At 33.8% G+C, this 12,821-nt stretch overlaps 1 protein-coding gene across 2 annotated transcripts in view; it reads right to left on the minus strand.

Moving 5' to 3' along the window:
* The window catches only part of HDX (highly divergent homeobox), a 119,609-nt gene that overhangs the window by 76,495 nt on the left and 30,293 nt on the right, over positions 1-12,821 (minus strand). For both annotated transcript variants that reach the window (XM_036016491.1, XM_028522727.2), the window contains exon 4: positions 3,670-3,723. In XM_036016491.1, coding sequence (XP_035872384.1) covers positions 3,670-3,723 — 54 coding nt within the window. The remainder of the gene's footprint in view (positions 1-3,669; positions 3,724-12,821) is intronic.

Genomic DNA, 12,821 nt, shown 5'->3' on the forward strand with positions numbered 1-12,821 from the left:
GTTTCTCCCACTGTGGCATCCACCTTGGTCCACAGCTACCTCTGAGTCTCAGTTTCCCTTTAAGTCAGCTCCCCCTGCGCAGCCTGCTACCTCACCACAGCCAGCCCCACCCCCATGGTCTGCCACCTCACTGCAGTTTCTCTCTATCTGTCACCTTACTGGTCTGGTGCTTCTGTTTGACTGTTTCTTTAATTCCATGAATTGGAATTGTTGGAGTTCCATGCAGCTTGATTTTCTGGCACTTCTGGTTGTTTATTGATTTTAGATTGGTTGTTATCCTCCTTTTGGTTGTGTGAGGAAGTGAAGGGTTTCTACCTATGCCTCCATCTTGGCCAGAATTCCTATAAAACACTTTTCTTGTTAGTAGAGTCAGTCTAGAGACTCTTCCAGTGACTTGAAAAAGTGACTAGTTTTTTAAAAAGCCTATGTCAATAAACTGTGTGAGGCATTTGGAACTTGTGGGTGGCCCCTAGAAATTAAAGAGGGCCTCTAGACCCTAGAAGTGTGGGCAGCCTCTTCTAGGAGATGAGTCAGCTAACAGAAAATGAGAAGACAGGACCTCAGTCTTACAGCCACAGGAAATAAAATGTTTCAACAACCTGAGTCAGTTTGTAAGTGTATTCATCCTCATTCAACCTTCCATATGTGAATATAGCCCAGCCAACACCCTGATTGCATCATTGTGAGACCCTAAGCAGGAAATCCAGCTAAACCATGCCTGGATTCCTAACCCAAATAAACTGTGAGATAATAAATGGATGTTATTTTAAGCTGCTAAAATCATGATGATGTGTTAAGCAGCAATAGATAGCTGATACAGATGCCTGATATGCAGTAGTTCAGTTATCAATAAATTCTTTTAGTTTTCTTTCATTTAGCAATATCTTTATTTTTCCTTAATTCTTGAAGGATAGTTTTGACATCGAGAATTATTGGTTGAAAGTTGTTTTCTTTAAACATGTGAAAAATATTGGCCTTTTTCCCTCCAACACTTCAGATGAAAAATCCACTACTGATGTCTAAATTGGCATTTTCCTATAGATAATACATCATTTCTCTCTGGCTTATTTAAAGATACTTCCTTGTGTTTAGTTTACAGGAGTTTAATTATGATGCATCTGGGTGTGGGTTTATTTGCATTTATCTTTCTTAGATTTCACTAAGCTTCCTGAACCTGCAGGTTTATGTTATTTTTCCCCAAATTTGATGTGTTCAGACATTATTTCTTTAAATACTTTTTTAGTCCCATTCTCTGTCTTTTCTTTTTATGGGGCTCCAATGATGCAAATGCAAATATTGAATGGTATCTTATTGCCACACAGGATTCTGAGTTGCTATTTATTGTTTTGCAGTATTTTCTCAATGCTGTCCCAATTGGGTCAATTCTATCAATCTGTCCTCAAGTTCACTGATTCTTTTTTTTTTTTATCACCACTCAAATATCGAGCAATAGAGAAATTTTAAAAAATCAGTTATTGTACTTTTTAGTTATATAATTCTAATTTGGTTCTTTTATCATTTTGATTGCTCTTTTGAGATTTTTATTTGTTTAAAAATAATTTGTAATTGCTTGTTGAAGCATTTTTATAATGGATGCTCTAAAATCCTTGTCAGATAATTCCATTACCTAATTCACCTCCAATGTTTATTACTGTTGATTTTCTTTCATTATTCAAGCTGTGCTTTTCCTGGTTCTTGGTGTTACAGGTGACTTTTAATGATATCCTCAGCATTTTAGCCATAACAGAAGATTTCTGTTCTCATTTAAATCTTTCTATTTTATCAGGCAATCACCCAGCTGTGTTTAGCACAAAGGTTGTGGTCTACTTTTTATTTTATTTTCTATCACTATTTATCCTCCTTATACCCTTTTCTGCTTCCACCCATCCCCCTCCTGCCCTGCAATCACTACAGTTATGAATCCTTTTTCTTCTTTGCTCAATTCCTCCTTTCCCTAGCCCCCCCCCCCACTAGCCGTCATCCTGCTCTCCATCTATGAGTCTGTCCCAATTTTCCTTGTTAGTTGAGCTTGTTCATTAGATTCCCCATATGAGTAAAATCATATGGTATTTATTTCTCTCTGTCTGACTGGCTTATTTCACTTAGCATAATGCTCTCCAGGTCCATCCATGCTGTCAAAAAGAGTAAGATTTCCTTCTTTTTTTACAGCCAATTAGTGGTTCAAATGATATTTTTATTTTCAGAACATTTGTGGTATTTTAACTTGTTTGGTATATATGGTGCCACTTGGGCTTCCACTGATCCATAGTGCTACATTCAGAGAAGAAAGAGGACCTTTCCCAGCCGAAGGGTTATTGTGGAGAGATACTGCCTATTGGTGTCACCCTACAGATCAGTGTCTCTAGGTGGAAAAATAGATTCTCCATTAGATTCTTCATCCTTCAGTGATGAATAACACACTTCCTGGGCTGAACAGTTATGGTGTCCTGATGTTTATTGCTAGTACTAACTAAGCCACGTACTTATATAAGTGGGAAAGATAATTTTCTGACCTACAGAACCAAAGAAGCTTCCCAGGCCAGGCTGCATTTTGTTGGTTGCTGCCTGGTGTCTCCAAGTAAGTGAGGAGAAGTTCAGACCCAGCATGGAAAAAAAATCACTTCTCCTGGCCACTTATTGTCACTGAGGTTTCCAGTTGATCTCCTTGGGCTGAAGTAACCAAGCTCACTTCATGTCTGTCGGACTTCCATCTCATTAATGGGAGGAATGAGCCTATGCCAGTTGTCTTCTCATGTTAGATTGGGGGTTATGGGATGCGTAACTTGTGTGACCTTCTGCTGTTACATGGGGGCAAAATACCATGCAGTTCCTCCAAGTCTTGGAGTCCCTAACCAGTTGCTTTCTTTCCATCCTTCAGAGTTCTCCTTTGGTGGCCTCCTATATTACTTTCACAGTATATAGTTTTAGTTTGTGTGGAAAAGAAAGGAAAGGCAGTCTACATAATCCTGTCTAGAGTCCTAGCTTCCGTTTTATTAACCCCAAACCTATCTGACATGCAGTAACTTGAGTTATATTTCCAAAACTGTACTAGTCTTTTTATGATTAAAATCCTTTTCCTATCTATGGAACAGTTATATCAAAATCTACTGAGATACTTGTTAAAATGCAGATATATGGGTTCTACACAGACCAACTGAATGGGATTTGTTGAGAGAACACAATTTTAATGAAGTTCTGTTATATTAACATTATAAACATCACAACAGTTTTAGCATAAAAACAAAATAATATTATTAAAATATTAGTTATTCATCACTGCTAAATACCAAAATGTTCTAATACTAATGTAAATTATTTAACCTTGACTGACATGTTTATATCAATAATGATTCAATTATATGATCAAATTAACTGGGTTAATTAGATGTAGAAAAAGTACAATATTTTATTAATTATCTGTGAATGCTTTTTAAAACTGCAAATACCTACTCAAAGATTATTCAGAGTACTGATTACTGCATCTTATTTAAGGTTATTTTTGTTGTATATTTAATTAATATGATCACAAAATATATCTTTGAGATAATGCAGTCTTACTGAGGTTCAGTTTTGCCAACTTTACAAATATCATTACAGTTTTCTCAATGGCATTCCTACTAACAAAACAGGGGAAAACCCATTTGTTGCTTTAAATGAAAGATTACTTACTGCTCTTTTTCTAGAACACCCTGTAATCCAAGGCACAGTAAGGTTTCCTGAAATCTGTGGAAACAACAAATGGAATATCAGTAAGGTATACATCAGCACTACTTGGAATGCTGATCAACACCAAAGAATTCATATAAGACTTCAAGATAGGTTTTCATTCAAAGCATATTCCCCCAATAGACAATCCAGTTTCCTTACTGAACACAACAGATTGAAAGGGCCTTCCTTGGTGGGAAATTTGAGAAGTGATGCAAAGTTCCCCTGGAAATTCAAGAAAAATTCTAGGACATTGTTGGGGCCTAAAAGCAGAATTTAGAAATCTATGGAAAATAAAATTTTTATAATAAAAATGACCAGAGGGGAGAGGGGAGGGAATTTCAGGGGAAGAGGGGAAGGGTTTACAGGAACAAGTATAAAGGACACATGGACGAAAACTAGGGGTGGGTGGAAACGAGAGAGGGGGGGAGCACTGGAGGAGCGGGCTGGGATGGGAATAAAGACAGAAAACTGCACTTTAACAATTAAATTAAAAAATAAAATTAAAAAATGCAGTGTTTTGTGGAATGAGTAACAATAATTAAATTATTAACTATAGTCATCATGCTGTATATTAGCTCTTGAGACTTATTCATCATACATAACTGTAAGCTTCTTTTTTTTAAAGATTTTATTTATTTTTATTTCTAGAGAGGGGAGGGAGGGAGATAGAGAGAGAGAGAGAGAGAGAGAGAGAGAGAGAGAGAGAGAGAGAAACATCAATGTGCGGTTGCTGGGGGTTATGGCCTGCAACCCAGGAATGTGCCCTGGCTGGGAATCGAACTTGGGACACTTTGGTTCCCAGCCCGCGCTCAATCCACTGAGCTACGCCAGCCAGGGCTTGTAAGCTTCTTTTTAAGTAGAAACTCCTAAGGCAAATAGCCAGCAATGGCTTATTACCTCAGCATTACCACACAAGGAGATAAATGCTACTCCAGTTGGATTATAGGGAGTGTCTATAGAGACCAAGGTGGTCCTGTGAGTTGTGAGTTAGCCTGTGATTCACCATACTTTTTCCTGGGACACACAAAGATTTGGAGTACGCCAAAATCTTGTCCTCTCCTTCCCTCCCAAACACATACCTCCTGAGAGACTGACTGAGAAGGCAAATCAGTCTTGCTAAGTGGTGGTGGTGGGAATGTGGTATTCAATTAAGCATTTATTATATTTGATATATCAGATTCAAGCATGGCCTATGAATTACTATTATGCCTATTAACAAGATGTGATGATTAACCAATGTAAATTGTAAAGTAATATATTCAAAATACTTTGGAAATATTTGAATCCAGGCAGATTATTACTATCCCTGGCCATTAGACTTGCCATTTTACTTTGAGTTCACTAAATCAATATGCTAAGGACAGGCTACAGCTGATATAAACTGCAAATAATACTTTTAAGAAAAAGTTATAAAAATACATTTATTCAAGTTAAAACCCCACTACAGTAAAATGTTCCCAATGTGATGCTATATTCAATTACCCATTATTGTTTAGTTACTTTAAATCTATTCTTCAGTTCCTTGTGTTTCTGGTAAAACTCAGAATAGCCAGGCATTGTAAGCTTTGTTGAATCCTAGTACTTTATAAATATATTTCCCTCCAATTTGGAAAAAATTTTTGGTGCAATAATGATGACAAAGTGTCTTCCCCACCAGAAACTATGGAATGTAGTATTTCAAATGAGCAAGGTAATATACTTCTTGTTTAAAGGATATTTAAATTCCAAGCACATTTTTCAACACTCTGGTTTGGAAAAGTGAAAAATTAATCTACAAGGAGCCAAGACTGATTCAACAAATATATTAGAATTTACACATCCAAGTGAGTACCGCACGTTTCCAAGTAGAAAACTTAGAAAGTTGTAAAGTCATTACACTGATATTACCATTGTTGAAAGCATTTTGGGAACTTTTCTTTTGGAGTTGTCAGTTCATGACTCACCCAGAGATTCTGTTTCATTATCTCACATTACTTTTACAATAACTGAAAATATAGGAGCCCAAATTGAACATCCATATTATTCACTAAGTATGACTAAGAATAAATCCCATTTATCAAATATACCCTCAAATGGCAAAGATTTGTCATCACTGAAAGCTTTTAAAAGAATCCTACAGGCCCTTGAAACAATCATAAAGGACTTCAAAAACTTTCTGACAAATTGAACATTATTGAAATAAGTATAGATAACTTTCCAAGGTAACTTATTTGAATTCTGTTCAAATATTTATCAGGCATCTCTTCTATACGAGGTACTGTTTTAGGTCCTACAGGAAATAAAAAAGATAGGTAAAACATAATTTCCTGGAGGGCAAGAACTATGATCTGAGAGGGACAGATAAGACAGGTACATAAATGACTTTAATACGAAGAAAGCTATGATAAGTGTCATAAGGGCAGTGCAATAAATGAAGTGCTATAGGAGTTCAAGATATGGCAAAATTACATCAAATTTGAGGATTGATATCTCAGCCAAACCTTAAAAGATGAGCAGAATTTTGATAGGCAGAAATAAAAAAGAGCATTTTGGGAAAAAGACTGACATGAGCACAGTGGAGTAAATGGGTAGGGTATCATTGGGAATTGTCAATTTGACTAGAACTAGAAAGAGAATTGGGGTCACTTTGTGGAGGTCATGAATGACAAGGTATATTTATATCCAATTCTGTACAAAATGGAGAGATGTCATAGGTTTTTAAGCAAATGGGTCATGTGGTCACAAATGTATTTTTATCCACTTGTATGATTAATTTGACTAAAGGTTTATAGTGAGTTGAATAAGTATAGAAATTTTAATAATAGTTTTGTCAAGAGGTAGGTAATCCAGACTTGGAACTACATTAGGGGAAGTAGGAATTGGGAAGAGAAATATAAGACACAAGTATTTCTGAGGAAAAATCTTGTGCATGAGATAGAAGAGAACTAGACAGTGTGGAGATTATTGGAGTGGCTCTACCAATGGTTGTCAGGCTCAAACTAATGGAGAGGTGGAGAATCACAACTTTGAATGTAAATGCAAGAAACTGCTGTCCTGGCCAAGTATCTCAGTTGGTTGGAGCATTGTCCAGTACACCAAAGGGTTGTGGGTTTGATCTCCAGTCAGGGCACATGTCTGACTTGTGGGTTTGATCCCCAGTAGGGACAGGTATGGGAAGCAACCAATCCATCCATGTTTCTTTGTCTCTCTGTCTCTCTCTCTCTCCCCTCTTCTTTCTCTAAAATCAATAAATATATCTTCAGGTGAGGAAAAAATGAATACCAGGAAGTGACTAATGTTAAAGATCTGCTACTCTTGACTAAGAACAGATACATTAGTTGCATGTAAACTAGAGGTACATCATATGGATAGTTAAAGTTTGTGAATCCAACTATCATATGCTTATCTTTTCCATGGGAAAGCATAAATTATACTTAAAATTGATACCATATGTCAGAATATCAATTATATATTATATACACATCACTTTGATGATTTAAGAAATTTTAAAGAAATTTTTACTATATTTCATTTTATATAATTTAGACCCTAGATATAATTCTGCTGTAATATTTCTGTTAGGCTGTGAGCTTATTAATGGCAAACTATTGTGCTTAAAACAATTAGTATAACTACTTTTATATAGACACATGGAATATACACAAAAATGCATTTATTTGATTTTAAAAATCTTTCTGTTATAAAGACAATTCTACACATACGTTGGATATTCAATTTAAAAATTTTCAGACCAGTTTATGGATTTAGCAAAGTTCCTATGTGAAATATATTTTATGTGAGTCAGAAAAATACAGTATATTATTAATTAGCATGTCATTAAATGAAATTTGATGAACTGAAACTGTCTGACAATAACTATGTCCTTCAGCAAAGTTCAGCAGTAAGAGATTTCTAAATCAGTGTTCTAGTTTTCTATCAGCTGTTTTGGTATCAGTTGAGCATTCAAACCTATCAATCATTCTGTTTTAGTACGCAGTGTTTCCTAGATGTTTTTCAATTATGAGGTATAGCCTAAAGAGGATACTGCTAGGCATGTGGTAGACAATCAATAAATATAGGCTGATTGATTGATTGAATTCACTTGGGCCTTCATTATGTACCAGCTTCACTTGCTGAAATTTAACAAAAGACCAAGAGTGCAAATACACAACAGATGATTACATGGAGTATGCAGTAGCAGGAGGGGAGTAAGTTGCTTCAGGTTGAAAACAATGTGTTCAGGAGCAAAGCAGAAGAGATGTAGTGGCTTATTTAAAAACATTCCCTCCCTCTTCTCTCTATCAAGTCTGGAAAAGCTTTCAGAAGTTACACAAGCCTTACAAGTTGAAAATTCAATAACACAACTTTTGGCCAAGCGTCTAACATTTTTTAAGCACATGCATTTTCTTCTGTTAAGTAATATGAAACCAGTGTTTAGAAAATTTTACTAGCCTTAAAAGTTCTTGCAGTTTATAACAGAATGCTAATTGAGAGTTTTTCCTAGTGATTTTAGTAATTAAAATTTTACAAACCACAAGAGATTAAGATCAGAAAAACTGGAATTCCAAGATATTTCAAGAAAATTATAAAAAGTACTCAACATAACAAACCTGATTTCACCATATTGATACTAAAATTTCTAGCTGTTAAAAACATGGAAACACATAAGTAAAATAATCTAAGCTAATATATGAAACGATTACATTCTGACCCAAAAGCCCTAGGTATACAATTACAAATCTAGATTTCCTGAAATTATATTTTCTAACATGAAACATTACCTTAATTCTACCCATGTAAAAAAAGACAGACATTTGAAGACATATAAAAATTATTTACTAACTTTAGAAAATAAACCGTCAACAGCTTTAAGTTCTAAGTATACGACTGAAGTGAAATGTTTTATTACACGTGTATTCAGAGATCAGCTCCCTAAATAGCAAAAGATTTATTGCTCTTGTCAAGCTATGATCCTTGCTGAGCTGGACTGTGCTCTTAACATGAATTATGGTTCCATGTCTTTATTTTGCACATAGCTCCTTGTTTAACCAAAACACAGGCAGGCATTTAAAAGAAATCAAACAGAAAGGAAGGTATTAATGGAGGAAATGAGGCACAAAAACAAGGCATACAAAAAGTAACAACATAATGGCAATAGTAAGTACTTAACTATCAGTAATTATTTTAATGTATATTAGCCCCTTATTAGATATACAATTTATAACACAAATTTTTTCTGCCTTTCCATGGGTTGCTTTTTATTCCATTGATAGTATCTTTTAATGCACAAAAGTTTTTAATTTTGATGTATTTTATGTATTTTTCCTTTGTGCTGTGTTTTTGGTGTCATATTTTAGAAAGCATTGCCAAATCCAATTTCATGAAGCTATTTTCTGTCTTTTAAAAATAATTTTATAGTTTTAACCTTTATGTTTAGGCTTTTGTTCCATTTGGGCTAATTTTATATATGGTATAAGGTAAAAGTCTTTTTTTTGTTGTTGTTGATGGTGACCAAAAAAGCAGGAGTAGCTATACTTACATTAGACAGATAGATTTTAGATTAGACAAGTAGATTTTGGGTTAAAATCTATTTAACCTAAAAATAGTAAGAAAAAAACATTATGTAGTGATAAGGAGGTCAATTTACCAAGAAGATATAACAATCATAAATATTTACACTGTTCACAAAAATTAACTCAAAATAGAGTACAGGCATATATAAAACCCAAAACTATAAAACTTCTTAAAGAAATCATAGGAAAGGAAAATCTCCTTGACATGGGTTTTAACAAAGATTTTTTTTTTTGCATGTGATACCTACAGTACAAGCAACAAAGCAATAAATAAATAAATAAATAAATAAACAAACAAACAAATGGGGCTATGTCAAACTAAAAAATTCTACACAGCAAAAGAAATAATCAACAAAATGTAAAGACAATCTAAGGAATGAGAAAAGATTTGCAAGTCATGTATCTGATAAGGGATTAATACCCAAAATATATAAAGGACTCATTCAACTCAATATCTAATAAATCAATTAATAATTGGGCAAAGAAACTCAGTAGACATTTTACCAAAGAAGATGTAGGAATAGCTAACAAGTACATGAAAAAGTGCTGGACATCACTAATCAGAAGGAAAATGCAAGCCAAAACCACATGTGATATCACCTTAGGCCTGCTATGATAGCTCTCATAAAAAAAAAGAGATAAAAAATGCTGGCAAGAATGTGGATAAAAAATCCTTGTGCATTGCTGAAGGGATTGTAAATTGGTGCAGCCACTATGGATAACAGTTTCTCAAAATAGTAAAAATAGAACCATCACATGATCCAGCAATTCCACTTCTAGAAATGTGTCCAAAATCAGTGAAAGCACTCTATAAAAGACATGTCTCCACTCCCATGATCATTGCAGCATTAATTACAATAGCCAATATATGGAAATAGCTTGTGTCAATTGACAGTTAAATGGATACAGACCATTCCATATATTGGCTATTGTAAATAATGCTACTATGATTATATATGTATAGGAAAAACTACATATATGTATATAGCTAGGAAAAATATTCAGCTGCAAAAAACAAGGAAATCATGCCATAGGTGACAATATGGATGGGTCATGGGGCCATTATGCTAATTAAAGCATATTGTACAGAGAAAGGTAAATACTGTATGAAGTCACATATACATAGAATGTAAAAAAAAAAATCTCATTAAAAAGAGATCAGATTTGTGGTTACCAGAGGTTGAGGGGGATTGGATGAAAGTGTCCAAAAGGTACAAACTTTCAATTATAAAATAAATAAGTACTAGGAATGTAATGTACAATATGGTAACTATAGTTAACACTGCTGTACGATATATTTCAAAGTTATTAAGAAAGTAGCCCCCAAAAGTTTTCATCACAAAGAGAAAAACACTGTTTTCCTTTACTTTTTGTTTTGTGTATATGATGATAGATATTAACTAAACATACTGTGGTGATTCTACAATATAAGTAACTGAGATTATTTATGCTGTACAACTTAAAGTTATACAGTACTGTACGTCAGTTATATCTTAATGAAGTTGAAAATATATAAAAGTGATTACTGAAAAATAAAGACAAAAATATATAATACTTCATATTAATAGAATAAAATGCACATGAATTTCTCATTAGATACATAAATAGCATTTGACAAAAATAAATAACTTTTTAGCCCTGGCTGGCATAGCTCAGTGGATTGAATGCAGGCTGCAAACCAAAGTGTTGCAGATTCGATTCCCAGTCGGGGTACATGCCTGGGTTGCAGGCCATGACCCCCAGCAACCGCACATTGATATTTCTCTCTCTCTCTCTCTTTCTCCCTCCCTTCCCTCTCTAAAAAAATAAATAAAATATTTAAAAAATAAATGAATAAATAAATAACTTTTCAATATTAAATCACTAAACAAGCCAGGAATAAAAGAGAACCTCCTCATCCTGACAAAAAGTTTATACAAAAACTAATAGGTAACATTATATTTAATTGTGAGTGACTGAATGTTTTCTTATCTATACTTGTATATGGAATCCACTATTGTCTACTGTAAGTAATATACTTGTTTTGAGGATACAAGTTTGATATTCAAAAATCAATGAACAATCCAACAGTTAAATTAAGACAAATTTCATTTAAAATAGCATCCAAAATAGTTATGTACTTTGGAATAAGTTTTTAAAAATGAATGTAAGAATTACCTACAGAAAACTAAAACACATTATTAGAGAGTTAAAGAAGATGTAATAAATGGAAAAGCATACATGGATCAGAAGACACAATATTATTAGTATGTTAATATTCACAAATTGATCTATAATGGAACACGGCCTTTACCAATAGTCCTAGTGGTTTCTTGTAGAAATTGATAAGGTGATCCTAAAATTAATATGCAAATGCATGGTACCCAAAATAGACAAAATGAATTTGAAAAGGAATTCAGCTGGAAGACTCACTTCTCAATTTCAAAACTTACAACAAAGTTATAGTAACCAAAGAAATGTGGTATTAGCATAAAAATAGACATATATAAATATATGTAAATGGCATATATATATCAAATAGAATTGAGAGTCCAGAAATAAACTGTTACATATGATCAAAAGAACATTCAATAGGAATGTATACTATTTCATCAAATATTGTGACAACTGAATATACATGTACAAAAGAGTCAAAGTGAATGCCTACCTCATACCATACATCAAAAAAATCTCAAAACAGATGAAAAGCCTATATGTAAGATATATGAGTATAAAATTATTAGGTGACATGAAAGTCTGTCTTCACAACTTTGTCATAGATACAATACCAGAGGCATCTGACAATAGAACAAAAAGGTAAATTGTACTTCATCAAAATTAAAAATATTTTTGTATAAGCAGTAACCTCAAGGAAGTGAAAAGACAGCATATGAAATGGGAGACAATATTTGGAAATATGTATTATAATGAGGACTAGTATAGAGAATTGAACACTTAAAACTCAAAGAGGAAAAAAACAACTAATTTTAAAACTGGACAAATTATGTGAATAAGCACTTCTCCAAATAAGATATTTACATGGCTAATAAGCACATGAAAAAAGGGTTAACACTGTTAGCTCTCAGGGGATTGCAAATCAAACCCTCAGATATTTCTCTTGAAATATCTCATGGATGAGATATTTCACATCCATGACAGAATCTATAATCGAATTGACTGACATAACAAGTGTTGGTAAGGATGTGGAGAAACTGGATCCCTTATACATTGAGGTGGGAGAGAAAAGTGATACAATCACTTTAGGAAAAATTCTGGCAGTTCCTCAAAATGTTAAGCATGGACTTACAGTACAAACTAGAAATCCATTCCTAGACATATACCCTAAAGATTTGAAGACATATGCCCTTACAGAAATTTGTATATGAATGTTCACAGCATTATTCACAATAGACAAATGTAGAAACAACTCAAATGTCCAGCAACTAATGAATACCTACTGTGTTTTGCTGTATATGATGCACACCCATGGTTTTTGTGTGCATTATACCCAGGATTATTATACCCATGCTATGTAATAATTTTACCCATATATAACGTGCATTCTTAATTTTCCCCCCAAAA

This window comes from Phyllostomus discolor, chromosome X (assembly GCF_004126475.2).
Source record: "Phyllostomus discolor isolate MPI-MPIP mPhyDis1 chromosome X, mPhyDis1.pri.v3, whole genome shotgun sequence".
Taxonomy (NCBI): domain Eukaryota; kingdom Metazoa; phylum Chordata; class Mammalia; order Chiroptera; family Phyllostomidae; genus Phyllostomus; species Phyllostomus discolor.